The following is a 12643-nucleotide window of genomic DNA, read 5'->3' as shown; positions in this document are numbered from 1 at the left end:
CATCTCTGTGTCTCTATTTCTCTCCATGGCTGCAAGTGCTGGCAGGGGCTTGTTCCAACGTAGGGTCATGGCGTCTTCTCTATGTCTCTGATTCTCCTCATGGCTGCAAATGCTGGCAGGGGTTTGTTTAAATATAGGGTCACAGCATCTCCTCTATGACTCCACCTGCTCCATCCAGCGTGGAGCCCCTCCACGGGCTGCAGGTGGGGTCTCGGCCTTTTCCATGGGTTTCTCCACAGGCTGCAGGGGCATCTTTCTCTCTGGCACCTGGGCGCCTCCTCCCCCACCCTTTCCCAGCCTTGGTGTCTGCACAGCTCGTTACATCTTCTGGCTCCCTCCTCCAGTGGCAAAATGCAAGTGCTTCCGGGTTGTTTTCTCCTATATGTGATTCCCAGAGGCTCTGTGACTGTCTCTCGGGCCACGACTTTGGCCTTGAATTGCTCGTTGTTTATAGTTTAGGCTGGCAGAAAACTCTAACTGCTGCTTAAAAAACCGGTCTCAGCACCACATCCTCACAAAACTGCAACATGGAATATACTCAGACACTTTCCAGGTCCTTATTCTCTATAACATCACCTTATCATAAGAAGTTTCCTCCTCAGTCCTGTTGCTACTGTTGCACACTTCCAGTCAGCCCTTTTCTTAATGTTGAGCTTCTGTCAGCTCTACAGCTGACATTGCTTTCATCCTGCCACAAAGCACCATCACTAAGAACATGTCAAGCACGAACACAGCAGCAGATCACAGTTCACCAAGTTTGACACAGAGGACAGCCTGACACGATTTCACGCCACAAATGTGGCCTCATGCATGCCATGCAGCAAGGAGTACATAATACTGAGATGCAGATGCCATGTAAAGCTTTCTGGTGGACAGGGTGATGGCAGAATAAAGGAACAACTAGGGTACCGAAGGAATTAGCCCATAGTAGAAGGTCAAAAGGCACATAAATACAGCATAACTTTACCGATCAACCATTTCAGAAATATATTCTAGTGCCAAACACAGAAGATCAGATACTGTATAATCACAAGTAGGAACTCAGTCAATTGTGAGAAACTCCCCCAGTGACTCTGGAAATCAAAGATTAAAAGAATGAAAGCATTCTTTAATGTCATCCTCAGCACAGACTGGAAACAGTAATTTCTCATTTAAAGGTACAGCTGGCAGCAAGACCATTTACACATTACCATAACCCCTCCCGCACTAACCTCCCATGCCTGGGCACACAATCTCATTTTTGTTGAATTAGTGAAAACACACCACAACACTGGGCCTCTTCTGGATGTCTGCTTTTTATGCCTGCTGTATGTCAGCAGCAGGGAAAGAGACAGCACCTGATCTGGCTGCTGGTGCAGAGTTAATCTACTGACATTTTTAACCAGTCCAAATCACTGAGATAGTGAATCAGCACTATGCATCGCATGGACACTACCTCCTCTACCTTGTCACCAGACAGCACACCACCAAACTGTAACAACAGGTAAGGTGGATAAAAGTTTTCAGTCTCACATATGGCAAAGTAATCAATACTTGTGGAGAATGCAGTATCTTCTAATCCTGAAACTGCCGGATAAAAATAAAAATAGCCTGATGCCTTTATCAGAAGGAAGTTTGGGGGATAGGAGGGATGTGGTGTTTAAGGAAAAATAATTTTGAAAAAATCTTTTCAAGCATTACACAGTGCCAAAACATGTATTAACATTCCTGCTGGTCTGTCCTTAAAAATATCATTCAGTGTTTTGCTGTCACTGGCAACACAATTTCCACTGATATATAAAATCATACAGAGGAATTTAGAAACTTGGGAATGAGTTGTTCAGATACACAGGTCAGAAATTAATATGCCTTCTGCAATGAGGCATATTAATAGAAAATCAACATCCATGCTGACATATGACTTGCAACTAAAAAAAATTAAGTTACCTCTTTCAGTTGACTTGATTTAACGTTATTACTTACTATCCTCATGTCCTGTGTGACATCAGGGCTCTACTGTTGCAGACACAAAAAAGAATAACATGAAAGCACAAAGTCCTGGCCCAGAAAAATCCCAATCTAAGGACTGAACAGGAAAACAAAAAATGGAGGAAAAAAAAAAATACACCATGGGAGCAAAAACCGATCTAACTGCTGATGTATATGCCTTGAAGCACCCATTCTTTCCCTTCATATCTTTTAAAATAGACCCTATTCTTTCACATGTATTTCCTCAGTCTCGTTCTGGCAGCAGCTATGCATCCAGACACAGGCCAGCCTGTACACACTCTTCTGTTTGTCCCCATACAAGCCACCCACAACGTACATGACAAGGCTCCCACAGGGGTCAACAACAAAACATTCATGACTCCAGCCAGCCCTGAATCAGGCCAGTGAACACAGCTCCATGCACTAGCGAATGCATGCTGGAAGCCCAAAATGCATTTACATTTTAAACCACAGTTCCCTTTTGTGCTTTGAAATCGCCATCTAAACAAGTCAGTGTTTTGAGCCTGGTTGAACATGCAGACAGGCCTGGGATATGGCAACAGCAAACAACAGCAAAGAATGTTAAAACAGAGGACCGACAAGATGGGCTAAAAACTGGCTTCTTTCCCCAAAGTGCAGGCTAGAAGAGACTGAACATATGGCAAGAAGAAAAAATCCCAAACCTGTATCCCACCACGGAAAACTCTACCTCTTTCCACCCCTCTTCCCACCTCAACTCTTCTTAGTTCTGCATAAACAAACTGGGAAGGCACACGGCTTGGCATGGTAGACGATCACCTACTTACTTTGGGATCAATATGTAAGTCCTACTGCTTCTTCTTATACCATGCAAAAGCATACTGGAATCATGTATATGTTCAAACCTCTCTTCAATAATTTAGAAAAGTAACATTGTTGTATTATTTCTTTTAATTCTGTTTCTCAATTCCATGCATTTGTGAATAAGGTAACAATTACAGCTCTAACTAGTCATACAAATAGCATAATTTAGAAAGACACATTTGGAATTTCTTCCTGCCAAACAAGATGATTCACAACTTTTTAACTGTCTCACCAAGTGTTTCCAGAGTTGGTCTGGCTATTGACCTCTAAATATTTTCCAGCAAATGTGCTACATTATTCCTGTACACACTGCCAGAATACAAATAAAAATATGTTTATTTAATTATCTTTTGCATGGGCATCAGTGGAGAACTGAAAATTTCAGAAGCATTCAGGACTGTGTGAATATCAGAGTGCACTTTACCATTCAACATATTCATCAGTGACCTGGACAAGGGGACTGAGTGTACCCTCGGCAAGTTTGCTGATGATACAAATACAACCAGGAGGAGCAGCCAACACATCAGAAGGCTGCGCTGACATTCAGCAAGACCTGGGCAGGCTGCTGCATTAAGCAAAGGGAAAACAAGTGAAATTCAACAAGGGCAAGTGTAGGTTTCTGCAGCTGAGGAGGAATAACCTAAATTACTGGTAAAGGTTACGGTTGACCTGTTAGGAAGAAGCTCTTCAGAAAAGAAGCTGGAGGTCCTGCTGGACAAGAAGTTCTCCATGAGTCAGCCATGTGCCCCCTGGCCTAAAAGGCCATGGTGTCCTGGGGTTTGTTAAAGAAGAGCATGGCCAGCTCGCAGAAGGAGGTTGTCCTCCCGCTCTACCCTGCCCTCGTGAGGCCTCATCTAGAATAATGTGTGCAGTTCTGGGCTTCCCAGCTCAAGAAGGACAGGGGACCGCTGGAGAGAGTCCAGTGGAGGGCTACAAAGATAATGAGGGAACAGAAGCATCTCTCTCATAAGGAAAGGCATTTTAGCCTGGAGAAGAGTGAAAGAGGATCTGATAAATGCTTATAAATATCTAAAGGGTAGATCTGCAGAGAATGAGTCTAGACTCTTTTCAGTGGCGCCCAGTGACAGGACAAGGGTCAGTGGGCACAAACTGGAACACAGGAATTTCCACCTGAATATGAGGAAAACCTTTTTCACTGTGAGGGTGTCAAAGAACTGGCACAGGCTCCCCAGAAAGGTTGTGGAGGCTCCTTCTCTGGAGATATTCAAAAACCACCTGGACATGACCCTGTGACCCTGTTCTAGCAGGGGAGTTGAGCTAGATGATCTCCAGCGGTTACTTCCAACCCCTACCATTCTGTGTTTCCATAACTGCCTTCAGCTGGAGCAGCATCAGCCAACTCAGACTAGTTTGTAAAACTCTTTCCTTTGAGGTAAAAACAGCCCAGACAATTAGAAGTGTCTGGCAGAGAACAAATTAATCCAATCCACAGATATGCATTAAAATCCTTTTTTCAAATTGACCTTTCTACCACCTTTTGCTTTCTGATCTTTTCAATAGACTTTGCGTCCTAATTTGAAACTTTTGTCTTTAATTTCCCTGCTGTAGAACAGTCATGCATATTGTTAAACTGGCCTGGAACTAGTTTATGTAAATGTCCATTATGAAACTTTGTCATTAATTTCCCCCTTCCGTGTCACTGCTTTTGAGTGCACAGATGGTACAACAGGACCAGGGCTAATTGAATGACATGAAAACCAGCAATGGGGCAAAGCAGAATGGGCCCTGGCAGCTGGCTGGGCAGAACTCCCTTGCTTCATTTCTTGGCTGGCACCTATTGGTTTATGTCTTTTTTAACTGGGTAATGAAATGAGCTTATTTTGGGAAATACAACATTCTAGAATTAATTCTGTTTCACCATGTTTCTCACCCACAGAAATCCAGGTAGTTAAATTGTCCATCACTACAGCAGGCTTTGCTTTGAAGAAGCTTAAAAATCAGTCCAGGAATTTGTTGTTGGCTGCTCCCCATGAGTATGAAATACATCCCTTATTTCACTTTCTTCTCTCTGTTCCTTACTCATATACCTTCTACAACCAAGGTACCTGTGTATAAGCAGATGTATTTTCAAGAGGTCTGGGAATTACACCAGGTCATCAGTGAGGAAACCACCCAGACTTATCACAGACTAAGAAAACACTGAAGATGCTAATGGTCCTGGCTACAGCCCAGGTGTTTGTCCAAAAACTCCCAGAGGAAGTGTATATCCTTTGAAAAAAGTAACAAAAGATCAAAAGAACTTCAAAATTATTACTCAACTACAGAAGGAAATAAAACCACATGGATCCAAGGGATAATTAACTAAGGCGGTAATAAAGACATGCCTTTGTAGGGATAGGCTACAGGTATATTTCATGTGATAAAAAAGCTGCCAGACTGTCTTGGCCACACCAGCATTTAATTTCCAATTTTGCACTCCCACGCTCTCCTAAAAGAGCCAACTTCTTGGGCCAGCACTTAATGTGGAGGCAGCAGGGAAGCTGCACTGTCCTCCAAACTTGCTCAGACCAAGTCCACCTGGAAAGTCAGCCATGGCCACCGGGCTGTACTCGCTCGTCTTCCTTCACTGCTACCAAGGCTGAGGTCTAGCAGTGCAGAGGTGAGGGGAAATGCTGGTGTGGCCTGGGTTTTCATGTGCGTATGAACTAGCATTATGAATTCAAGAAACAATGCCTGGAGTGCTCCAGACCCTCATGGGAACAGCCATTGCCCTCAGTACCTCCTGCTGCACTTCTGGATAAGGAAGTGAAGGTCAAGATATGGTTCCCCTGTCTCCCATTTATTCCTGGCTTTGAATGTGCCTCTATCTAAACCAGCTGCACTCCTGGATGCACCTGCATCCCATAGGATGCATCTCCCTTGACAGGAGATGCCATGAGCAAGCAGTGTTAGAAGGAGTTTCCACTTACTATCAAAGCAAAGCAAACTGCCACCCACAAAAATGCTCTTCATACAGATGTATTTAACTTCTAAACAGGTTACAGAGAAAGGATGCTGCTCCATCCTAGCATCCAAGGTTAGATTCTCAGAAACCTGGACAGGACTCCATTTCACCACACCTTTCGCACATTTTAGACACACTGCTGCACTTACATCAACTCAGGCCTTACTTATAAATGAAGTTAAACGTAATCTCCTGACTACAAAAGAGCACTGTGAACAACAGGGCACTACAAAGATCACCAAGCACAGACATTATTGCAGTGATGGAAATCATAGGCTCCTAAAATAGAGAGCTCTAAACCAATATCACATCACCCAGAGCACCAATACCAAGCCAAACAAATAACCAGGTAAGAAAAGAACAGGCATGGCCACACAAACTCCATAAAGACCACTAAGAGGAAACATGCTAGACAGAAAAAAGACAGGGAGAAAGAAACCCTGGAAAACTTGACATGCTTGGCACTCTGCAGGCCCAGCACAGGTAAAGGCCATCACCAAGCTTATCCAAGCTGGGAAAGTCTCTGGGCACTTGGATGCCCTGTGGCTGTGAGCAGCCTGGTGCTACAAGCTACACTGGCCTGTCCCCAACACAGTCAGAGGAAAACCTGCTGAACCCTCACCACTTGTAGGAATGCTTTGAAACATTAATATTAAGCAGTGAATACATAAGTAGCCTTTCCTCCTTGGCACCCACACTTCACCAAAGAAGCTGCAACAGTGTCAGAAACAAAACCTAACCCTAAACAAGTACAAACCAGTGGAGGCACCTAAGAGGAAGGTGTAGCAGAATACAAAAGAAGTTGATTAAGCTTTGACCTCAAACACTTTTACCCAACTCCAGTGTTTGGAGACAGGAGCATGTGATACCTTAGGAACGTGCATTCTGAGAACTGTAAGCAAGGTATAGTACAGGACTAAGTGGAAGGTTTGTTTTTCCAGGAGATCTTGAGTCTTGAAGCTGGGAGCCCATTTTTTTGCCTCTTCCCAGATAATTAATTTCCAAATACTCCTTTGGCAAGACAGAATTGACATATAACCTCCAGCATCATCTCCTTGGGAGATGAGGCCCCTTCAATGTCTGCAGGGACTTACTGTGGAAATCCTCCACAGCTCAGCAACTCTTTATTTCTCTGTCAAGCTCCCATGGGAAACATTCATCAGACTTTCAGCAGAGAACAATTTACAAACTTATTTTCTGCTCTTGAGAGTTGACTACTCCCACGGTATATTTGCCCCATGGCAGCAAGATATTTCTTTGCCAGTGCCAAAAATCAATGTTGGTGATGAATAACATTTATTTAAAACAAAGAAGAAAAAAAAAACAAAACAAACAAAAAACAGTCACCTACCACGAAAGAGGACGGAAAGATTTTCCATGAGAGAGATTTGTTTTTCCACACTAGAAACTGCTTTCAATAGGAAGAACAACTGCCATACATAGATTCCTTAATATCTGAAAAGTGCTAGACCAAATATTTTTCTTCTTATCTTTCTTAGATAGTCTTTTTTTCCATCTACAATGAAAACAGTGGTGGCCTGAAGACAGCAGGGTCTTACTCCGTATACTGTATTTTGTACACTATAAAATGAAATGACTCAGCTAGCTGCTTTACTGACAGAAAGAAGTAGATAATTTTATCTGTCTCAGTTAAAAAAGCATAACTTAGAAGGGCAAAGCCTATTTAAATTCAAGTTCTACTTAAACAATTAGCATTGAACAAAGAGACAACATGTATACACTGGCCATGACTGGCTTCTAAGGAGTAATTTTATGATGTGGTTAACCGTATTTTGCTGCCTAGAAGCCGGAAACAGGCTCCTCAAATTAATAGAAAAGTATGTGCTTCAAATATTTAATTTTCTCTTTCGTTACCATTTTTTTAAAACTGTGACATTTATGTGTGTTGTAATTAGATTCTAATCATATTGCTGACACAAAAATTACATATGAAGAGAAGTGTATCAAAATAATGCATTTTAAAAATAGAATAATTTCAGAGCATATTTTAAAATTATATTTCACAAAAACTATAATACCAAGGAAGGTCCCTGAGCTTTCTGAATGCACTCCTTCCTATGTAACCAAAAAGAAAGAACTATCACTTGGGCAAACAGATTACACAGTCCATTTGTAAAGAAATTCAGTACTGGCAAAGTATGATGGTTTGAAGTAGCAGCGCCATATGGATGCATCCTCCACCTGTGTAACAGCTGCTCATGTATTTCAAGTCAACAAAGTACCTTGTATATAGTATTTTAAATGTGTATTATAAACATAGAACTGCAGTTATTCTCATATAATTTGACTTGAAGTACAATTCCTGCAGACAAACATTCTTGGAATAATGAAGAGTGCAAAATCCGCTTGACATAGATGCTAACTGTGTTTAAATACAGTGCGACAAGCATCCAGTTTTGGTCCCAGCATAGAGTAGATCTCTCTCTCTCTCAAGGAACAAAAAGATATGTTTTCCTAGAGGCTGGAAAGAAGGAATTAATTCCTACCTTCTCACTATATCCACTTGTAGCGGTTTGACCCTAGCTGGAGGCCAGATGCCCATCAAAGTCACTCTGTCACTCCCCTTTCCAGATGGACAGGGGAGAATATATTCATTGAGAGACTTAAGAGTCAAGATAAGGACAGGGAGAGACAATTCCACAGTTACTGTCACAGGCAAAACAGACTCCACACAGAACACAGGAAAGAAAACAATCTCTTTTCTTACACTGCACCACACACCCAGTGACACCAGAGTTGGGTAATGAGAAGTGTGACCAGATCTTAAAGCACCTCCCCTGCCCCTCCCTTCTTAGCAGGCTCCACTTTAGTCATGATTTCGCTCCCTTCTTCCCCTCTACTATTGCACAGGGAGGGGCAAGGAATGAGGGAATGGGGGTTTTGGTCAGTTCCTTGCAAGCTGGTTTCCTTCTTGGTCTGGGGGGCATTCCTCACACCCTTCCCCTGCTGCACCATGGGGTCCTGCCCACAGCAGACAGTCCCCCAAGAACTTCTCCAGTGTGAGTCCTTTTCCACAGGGCTTCAGCTCTTCACCAGCTGCCCTGGCGTGGGTCACTTCTGTGGAGTACAGTCATAAATACAGAATGTCTCTCAGTCTCGCAGACTGCTCCAGCCTGGTCCTCCACAAGCTCCCCCTCACCCCCCTCTCCCCCCCCCCAAAACCTGGTCCAGCATGGGTGGGGCATCTCTGTGTGTCTGTCTCTCTGCACGGGCTGCAAGTGCTGGCCGGGGACTGCTCCAATGCGGGTCACAGCATCTCCTGTATGTCTCCCTCTGCTCCAGCATGGGGCCTCTCCACAGGCTGCAGGTGGGGTCTCATCCTTTTCCATGGGCTGTGGGGGGACACCCGCTCCACCATGGGTTTCTCCACAGGCTGCAGGAGAAGCTTTCTCTCCAGCACCTAGTGCACCCCCTCCGCGAGCTCCTTCTTCCCTACCATTGGTGCCCGCACAGTTTCTTACATCTTCTCACTCCCTTCTCTGGTGGCAAAAAGCAGCTGCTTGCTCTTCAGTGTGATTCCCAGAGGCGCTGTGACTATCATTGATGGGCTCAGCCTTGGTCAACAACAACTCCAGCCTTCAGCCAGCTGGTGTTTACTCTGTTGGGCCTGCAGACAGCTTCTGGCTGCTTCTTGCAGAAGCTGCCCCTGCAGCCCCCCCTTCTCCACCAGAACCCAGCCACACAAAATTACACCATGACTCTTCCTGCAGAAAATAATGTCATAACCAAATGTTGACATTTTTGTTGCGTGCAAACAGAATGCAATGGCCATGACATGGTATCCTGTAGTTCCACTGTGCCCTTTACAAGGGCCTGGGAACACATCAGAGAAATACATCAGAGTAATGTTTCTCCCGTCTTCTCCAAGAGATACTTTCTCTACTTATGGATGAAGACTCAACAGATTTTAGACATGTTCACCTAGCCAGGGAACTGCTTAATGAAATTGATCTAAGGAAATGCACAATCAGAAATGTCTAATTTAAATACCGATTTGATTGAGTTCTCCAGCAAAGTCATGCAAATAAATCAGGACCCGTGGGAAGGAGTTTCCAGAACTCTTAGAGCTGGAAAGTTCTAATGAACAGAAAAGAAATGCCTTGACTCAACTTTGTCAAGATGGACAGACCTCTTTGATCCTCCCAGACACACTGAGAAGTACTCAGATTAGGAACAATATTGTAATGGTCACGACTGTGAAACTGCAACATTTTCAGATACTAACTCGCCAAAGCAACTGATCCCATGCTCAGTGTAAGATCTGCCAAGACCTCCTCAATTTCTAGATGTGGGTTGAGAGACATCCTTCATTCTTCCTCAGTCACCTTAGAGTGTTCACATAGCCCCTTCCCATTCCCTGCAAAACTTTACGTACCTTCATTTGCACATACAGACATGTACACATACATGTATGCTTACCTACACAGAATACAGGAGGCTGTTAAACAATGACTACAGTCCCATTTTCAGGAAAACTCACCCCAGGTGCTTCCACTGCAAGTCTCTGGAAGTCCATGTTTCACCACTATCCTCAAACTTGGTAGGACACTGGGGACCCAGAGGAAAGACACCACCTCCACTTGCTCCCTCCACAAGAAAACAAGTTGGTGACTGCCTAACAGAAATCCAAACTGCTGTCATCAATCTTCTAGCAAGTTAGGAGATCCCTCTGGGATCTACCCAACTGGGTTGGTGAGAGGCTGCAGACCACAACTAGAAGGTTATCAAAGCTCAGGATGACAACCCGCAAGTTACCAAAGCTCCTGTCTGGTACAGGCTCTCTCGCCTGCGCAAAGCTTAGGATGAATGCTCTCAACTGAAATCACATCCTCACATCCATCACTCTACAAGTGACTAACCACCCAAGCTCACTCTGCCTCCACCTGAGAGACCTTAGCTCATAAGATCACTAATCACTATTAGTTCCCAAACACACCACTTTATACCATGCTCTTACTAACCAGGGTAAACAAAAATTCAGTCTTCCCACATCATGACTCCTCCGTATTATTTCCCAGTTTTATGATGTCTATGGATTTACTCAGATTTCACAAGCCTACATCTGGCTCTTACAGTTATAACCAAAATATTACACAGAACTGACCTTAAGCATGATCTTTAAGGAGTATCACTTGTAATATCTTTCCCTCTGCCCTCACAACTTCTTGCAGTATCCATATATCTTTATCTCTTTTTTAATAATTCCCACCTTCTTTATCTTCCATAAGAATTTCCTGTGAGACACAGTATCAGATGTTTCAACAACTGGGATTAAGCCCACTGCATTGCTCTTCTCTAAGTGTTTAGTTATCTTATCATGGGAAGATATCAGATCAGTCTGACGCAGTATGATAAAGCCATTTTATATATTCAGCACCATGTTCTGGATTATTCTGTCAAAATTCGTTTTTAAAACCTACCAGTATCACAGGAGCAGACCTCACAAATCCCTCTACCCCATCACCTTTAAAGATACTGCATCTAATTTTTCCAAGCCTGAGGTTCCCACCCTCAAGCTGACAAATACAATGAAAACTAGCACTGGTGCAACGCTATGTTCCTTCAATAGTCCAAGGTACAGATTATTTGTACTCCTCCATTTCCATCCCCATCTCATTACTATAAGCAGATAATTGTTATGCTTCTGTATATTTCACCTTTTTCTGCCCTTTTGCAAACCATTCAGCCCCTCCCCCCAATACCTTCCTAGACACCAATATTCAGGTGTCCCTGGCTACCACAATTCTTACTGCAAACCACTGCAGAACAAACAAAAAAAGACAACCATGGTTTATTAATTACTACATTGCCCAAGTTTTAATCCTCATACTCATCCCACTGAAGGCACCAAGTAAATTATGTTTATCTAATGCCTGTCCTCACTCATGTTACTAACTGGTTTTGAACTGTGAGTTCACCTATTTCAAACCACTTCAGGTTTTGCAGAAGAAATTCCATTTGCTCACAAATTTCAGTTCACTAATTTTGTGACATAACATACAATTTCCTGCTTTTAGGAAGTGGAGAGAATTGTCATTCGGAATTTTATAGAGGAAAAAGCAGCCGTACATTGTAGGAAAGGGTGAGTGGTGTCTCTTCAGAGTCAGTAACACTGCTTTTGAAAAGTGTGATTGAGGTGATGGAAGGAGAATAAAATAACCATCATAAAGGGAAAATAATTTTAAACTTACTTTGGAGAATTGAACCACAGTACTGAAAACCATCATCCCCAGACATGCCTGCATCAAACAGCAACATTTAGCAGTCTGTGGTCTGAGACAACCAGAGAATATTTTTTGGTTTCATTCACCCTGCTTTTGAATGAGCTGTTACCAAAAGAAAGAGAGTATCCGGACAGAAGCCTTGTGTTGTAGAACTTACATAAAGAGGTACTTCAGTGCAGCTCAACTCCATTGTCACAGCATCTAGAAACAGAATAAACCAGTGGAATTATTACACACCCATCAGGAGGCATTGGTATCATTGAACCCCATTCATGTCTGAAAACTAAGTCGACATCTTCCTGACTAAGGCAAAAATAAAAAAATTTTAAAAAGAGAAAAAAGGATAGTAAGCTTATCAGCTATCCAGTTGCCCCAAACTTCCCCAGAATGAGGAAATGCTGGTATAATGAAGCCCATATAAGGCTGGATGGAGGAGGGGTGGCTGGTCTTAGTTAACATGCTGCGTGCTTTTCACACAATAGACATACTAAACAAAACAGGTCAGGCTTAGCCCAGCCCGGGAGGCATTGGTAGTTGCAGCAAAGGAAGCAGTGGGAACTGCAGCGTGTTTTTAACCACCACACCAGTATCTCAAGCGGACGATGCTGGTTTTTTAGCAACT

General features: G+C 43.2%; 1 protein-coding gene across 1 annotated transcript in view; it reads right to left on the bottom strand.

Moving 5' to 3' along the window:
• ARHGEF28 (Rho guanine nucleotide exchange factor 28) overlaps window positions 1–12217 on the bottom strand; it is a gene marked incomplete at its 3' end in the record, with an annotated part of 127340 nt that extends 115123 nt beyond the window's left edge. The window contains 1 exon segment of the mRNA XM_084278063.1: window positions 12179–12217. Within this exon segment, the coding sequence (XP_084134189.1) occupies window positions 12179–12211 (33 nt within the window). The 5' untranslated portion in view covers window positions 12212–12217.
• Between the last annotated feature and the right edge of the window lie 426 nt (window positions 12218–12643).

Source organism: Gallinula chloropus (assembly GCF_964237585.1).
Source record: "Gallinula chloropus genome assembly, chromosome: Z".
Taxonomy (NCBI): domain Eukaryota; kingdom Metazoa; phylum Chordata; class Aves; order Gruiformes; family Rallidae; genus Gallinula; species Gallinula chloropus.
The sequence above is the reverse complement of the archived record's forward strand: the minus strand, read 5'-3'. Positions and strand labels throughout refer to the sequence as shown.